The sequence below is a fragment of the Argentina silus genome (genome assembly GCF_951799395.1).
Source record: "Argentina silus genome assembly, chromosome: 7".
Taxonomy (NCBI): Eukaryota; Metazoa; Chordata; class Actinopteri; order Argentiniformes; family Argentinidae; genus Argentina; species Argentina silus.
Window position 1 is genome coordinate 15,403,870 of NC_139661.1, and position 5,000 is coordinate 15,408,869.

The window sequence follows — 5,000 nt, forward strand, 5'->3', positions numbered from 1 at the left end:
TGTGTGCGTGTGTGTGTGTGTGTGTGTGTGTGTGTGAAGCTGCCTGAAAATATATCTGTTAAAAATCCCTGTGGTACAACACTTTTGTGATGTCTTCGCTGCCTCTCTTGACACTTGAAACTGTGTCCTACATGTCTTCTATCAATGTGACACAAGCAAAATATTCATAACATAATGTGTAGATTAACAAACACAGATGATATGTTTATTGGCTATTCCGATGATTTGTTTAGATAAAAGGAAATTCATCATACGGGTGTGTTCAAGGTCATAAACGTTGGACATCCCTTTAAAAATAAATAAATAAATAAAAACATTGGACATACTTGAAACAATTGAAAAACAACTCTTTCTAGGACTCCATTTGCATTGCCTCCGACACAGCTGTGACTATGTAGAGATATACTGAGTTATATATTAGGCCTAATCTGACATGTATTGACTTGGCTCCCTCCTAGCTTTTCTCCGCTGCCATTCTGCTAAGGAATGTTGGGAGGAGACTGTAACAGGCAGGGTGACAGATGCCTGGGAGTGTCGGGAACGCAGAGGCCCTGGACAACAGGCTTCCGTGTCCCAGCTATCCCAGCTATATATGAGACACACAAAGAAATTAAGAGTTAGACAGGCATGCAGGGAGAGATGGAGACAGAGAGAAACAGAGAGAGAGAGAGATGGAGGAAGGGATGGTAAAACTGAGGGAGAACATTGTTTGAGGCGTTGATTTTCAGCAGACTCCGTCTCTTTGATGATAACAAGCGGTAAACAGGAGCTCTCACCATCACAGTTGCACTTACAGCCGTCATCATCATCACTTGGGGGAGTGGGGGGGGGTGATAAGCAAACAGAAGAGGTGAAGAGATAGAGGTATGAGCGTCAGTCTGAACCTGCTGCTGTGTGTGTGTGTGTGTGTGTGTGTGTGTCTGTGTGTGTGTGTGTGTGTGTGTGTGTGTGTGTGTGGGTGTGTGTTGGTGTGTATGTACACAGTGTGTGTGTGTGTGTGTGTGTGTGTGTAGTGTGCGTGTGTATGTGTGTGTGAGTGTGTTGGTGCGTGTCTACACAATGTGTGTGTGTATGTGTGTGTGTGTGTGTGTGTGTGAGAGAGACAGAGGGAGCCCTTATCTGATCGCATGCGTGCAGTCTTAATTGTGAGAACGAGAGGCAGCATAATTAAAACCTCGCCTGGAGATGAAACTCTGATTACCGTAGGTTCAGTGAAAGAGGCATGAGAGAGACAGAATGAGAGACAGAGAGAGAGAGAGAGAGAGAGAGAATGAGAGAGAGAGAATGAGAGAGAGACTGAGAAAGTCAGAATGAAAGAGAGAGAGAGAGACAGAGAGAGAGAAAGAGAGAGTGTATGTGTGTGTGTTTTTGCTGAATAGAGTTGGTCTTATCTCATATCTGCTTGCAAATTGCTGGCAATTTAGCTCCTGTGGAATGATTCATCAAGCCTGTCTTTCTCCACTGGAAGGATGTTCTCTTTGTAGTGATGTTGAGGAAAATGATCTGTTCTGTTTCCACCCTGACAGCAGTCTTTTTCAACAACCCACACACACACATGTGCATGCACGTGCACACGCACACAGACACACACACACACACACACACATATTGTATACACACACACACACACACACACACACACACACACACACACACACACACACACACACACACACACACCAGCATAACCCCAACAGCCCATTCAGCACCATGGACAGCACCACACTGACTTGGGTCACTATTCTGCCCCACCTAGACTTCAAAACAGCTTAGAGTGACACCATCCAGACATATTCAGACAGGTCCTTCATGTGAGCAAGACACAGATGAATACTGGCCTAAGCAGGGCCATGCGTACGAGGCAGACCCACTCCTAGAATACCTCTGGTTCAACTGAACATGCTCAACCCCCCCACCCCCAAGAGTATCATTTCCCTCAGACCCCCGACCCCCCCCCCCCGGGTTTAGAACATGAGGAGTGTGTGAGGGAGTTCACACCACGGTGGAACGATGGACCGTGACGCCGCCGCTGATTGGATGTGGCAGCTGAACGGACAGGATATGACACGGCCAGCGTGTAACCCACGGCAACAGCCCCCCCCCCCACCCACCCACGTCCCCCTTTGGCAAACCATCTGGGTGTTCTGTCGCCTAGTTTCCTACGCTACATTCATCTAGATCATCAGAGGATGGAAGGATAGAGATGGAGAGAGAGAGAGAGAGAGAGAGAGAGAGATAGCGACAGGCATTGGAGAGGGGGAAAGGATGGAGGGAGAGTGATAGGGGAGGTGGGGGGGGGGCGGGCGTGAGAGAGATAACAAGGGAGGGAAGAGGAAAAGAGATGGAGGAGGACCAGCGAGGGTTGAGACCGAGAGAGGGGGAGCGGAGAGAGAGAAAGAGGGAGAGACGGGGTGAAGGAAATAATCAAAGGAACATTGGAAAATTGTCTAATTGCAGGTAACGTGTGAAAATTGTCTCAAATGCCAAAGCAATCAGACTGAGGCAGTGTGTGAGATTAGGGTGAAATTGAAAATGACTAATCTATGCCTCCTCATTCACTCTCACGTGGTCGAGAGATACACAGTTCAACCTGCTGTCTGGAATAAAACCCAAACAGAGACTAAATTGTATAAATCACTAAAGTACGGTTTAGTTATTACAATGGGGTATTGTTTTTTTTTTTTGGGGGGGGGGGGTCAACATATTTTGTGCTGAATTCATTTTTTTATATCTAACATTAAAATTTGCTTGATAACATTTTCCCTGCTCTTTTCTTTATCGACTTCTGTGAATTCTTTTGAAAAAGTTTTGTGTTTTGAGCTTTGCCCATGTGCAGTTTGCGATGTTAAAGACACTTTTGGTGTTGTTGTGACAGACGCACACACACACACACACACACACACACACACACACAGACACACACACACACACACACACACACACACACACACACACACACACACACACCTACACACACACTGTGATGCTCACCATTGATCTCTCCACGGTTTCTCCAACTGACAATTTCCTGCCGTCAGAAAGACCACTTGTATGACAAAGAGCCGACACGCTGAAAGAGCCATTTTCTAAGATCACCTGCAATTCAGAGAAAACTCAATACAAACTTTCAACATTTTGATGAATCAACAAGGACTTTCTTTGAATCTCGGTAGGGGGGAGGGGGGTGGGGGGTGGGGGGTGTTGGGGGTGGGGGGTGGGGGGGGAGTCAGTGAATGGTGCGAGGTGTTTGTCCCTCACCAGTGGGTGACAGTAAGATGCCGGGTGGTGTGATGGAGACAGGCAGCCATGCAAAGTGGTACTGTGTGTTAGCCATGCTGATGCTAACTGATGCCTGTCACAACAAACCCATCACCCCACAACTCACACACACGCACACACACACACACACACACGCACACACACACACACACACACACACACACACACACACACACTCCGCAGCACAGCTAGAGCTAGCCTAGCACACACACACCCACACACACACACACACACAGACACACCTACTCTAACCAGCCTCCTTGTGTGTGTGTGTGTGTGTGTGTGTGTGTGTCTCTATCCCCACCCAGGTGTCCCCTGGCTGTGACACAGTGCTGGTCAATGGGAAGGAGATGCGCGGGCGGCGGTCCCTGATGGTGGACTTCTCCTACCTGTACCTGAGCGCCCAGCTGGAGATGACGGTGTGGGTTCCCCGCCTGCCCCTGCAGATCGACGTCTCAGACACGGAGCTCAGCCAGGTCAAAGGCTGGAGGGTCCCCATCCTCTCCAACAAGAGGTCAGAGAGCACACAGTGTTTTTTTTTGTTGTGTGTCTGTTTGTATGGCTGTGGGGTTGTGTGTGTGTGTGTGTGTGCGTGTGTGTGTGTGTGTGTGTGTTTGTGTGTGCACCCATGAGTTTGTTATATAGCGTGTTGTTGTCCCTGAGTGTCAGGTTGCCTTTCTGCATGGTTGTGTGTCATAGTCAGAGGAACTAGTCTATTGTAGCAACACAATGGTTGAAGGAGCAGTGTTGGTGTGTCAGGCTATTTCCTGAGGTCACGGCTCTGACATCACTGATGAAGCTGTTATACATTAGTAGCATTGAGAAAGTGAAGGACTCTCACTCACACACACACACACACACACACACACACACACACACACACACATACACACACACACACACACACACACATACACACACACACGCATGCAGGTGTACACACACATACACACACATGCACACGCACACATACTAGCACACACGCACACACAACCACACAGGCATGCAGGTACACACACACAGGGACGCAGGTACACACACACACACACACACACACACACACACACACACACACACTCACACACACACACACACCCTCAGTTCAGCATTGATGACCGGTAGGTAGAATAACATCCATAGACTGAAGTCCCTCCACCTCTCTGCCCAGGGACCATTACCCATGGTCGTTCCCCAAGCTTCTCTCTTGGCTTCATCTTAGAGACATATATGTCCTGCACACATTACAGGTTCCATCTGTGTGTGTGTGTGTGTGTGTGTGTGTGTGTGTGTGTGTGTGTGTGTCTGTGTGTGTGTGTGTGTGTGTGTGTGTGTGTGTGTGTGTGTGTGTCTGTGTGTGTGTGTGTGTGTGTGTGTGTGTGTGTGTATGAAGGTTCCATTTCACTGCCGGCTCTATTTCGCTTTCTGTCACTGACTCCATCAGCTGGGGGCCAGGGGGGTCGCTATGGATGGGGGTGATATGAAGGGTGGTGAGATTCTGCTGTGGAGGGGGAGGGGGAGGGGGAGGATGCATTTTACAATTTCGCCAATTGCTGTTTCGTGGCCTGGAAAGACGGCCCCTTGCTAGTCACCGCGGCGACTGGCGAGGCAGACGGCCCTCTGGGAGATGGGGGAGAATTCCTGTAATCTCAGCAGTGTTTAACCGAGACAGAGATGGTGGTTAGGGGCGGGTAGAGGTGTGTGTGTGTGTGTGTGTGTGTGTG

The 5,000-nt window shown here is 48.8% G+C and overlaps 1 protein-coding gene across 1 annotated transcript in view; it reads left to right on the forward strand.

Moving 5' to 3' along the window:
- LOC310807464 (transmembrane protein 132C) overlaps positions 1-5,000 on the forward strand; it is a gene marked incomplete at both ends in the record, with an annotated part of 123,955 nt that overhangs the window by 112,717 nt on the left and 6,238 nt on the right. Inside the window, one exon of the mRNA XM_083673960.1 lies at positions 3,588-3,793. Within this exon, the coding sequence (XP_083530086.1) occupies positions 3,588-3,793 (206 nt within the window). The remainder of the gene's footprint in view (positions 1-3,587; positions 3,794-5,000) is intronic.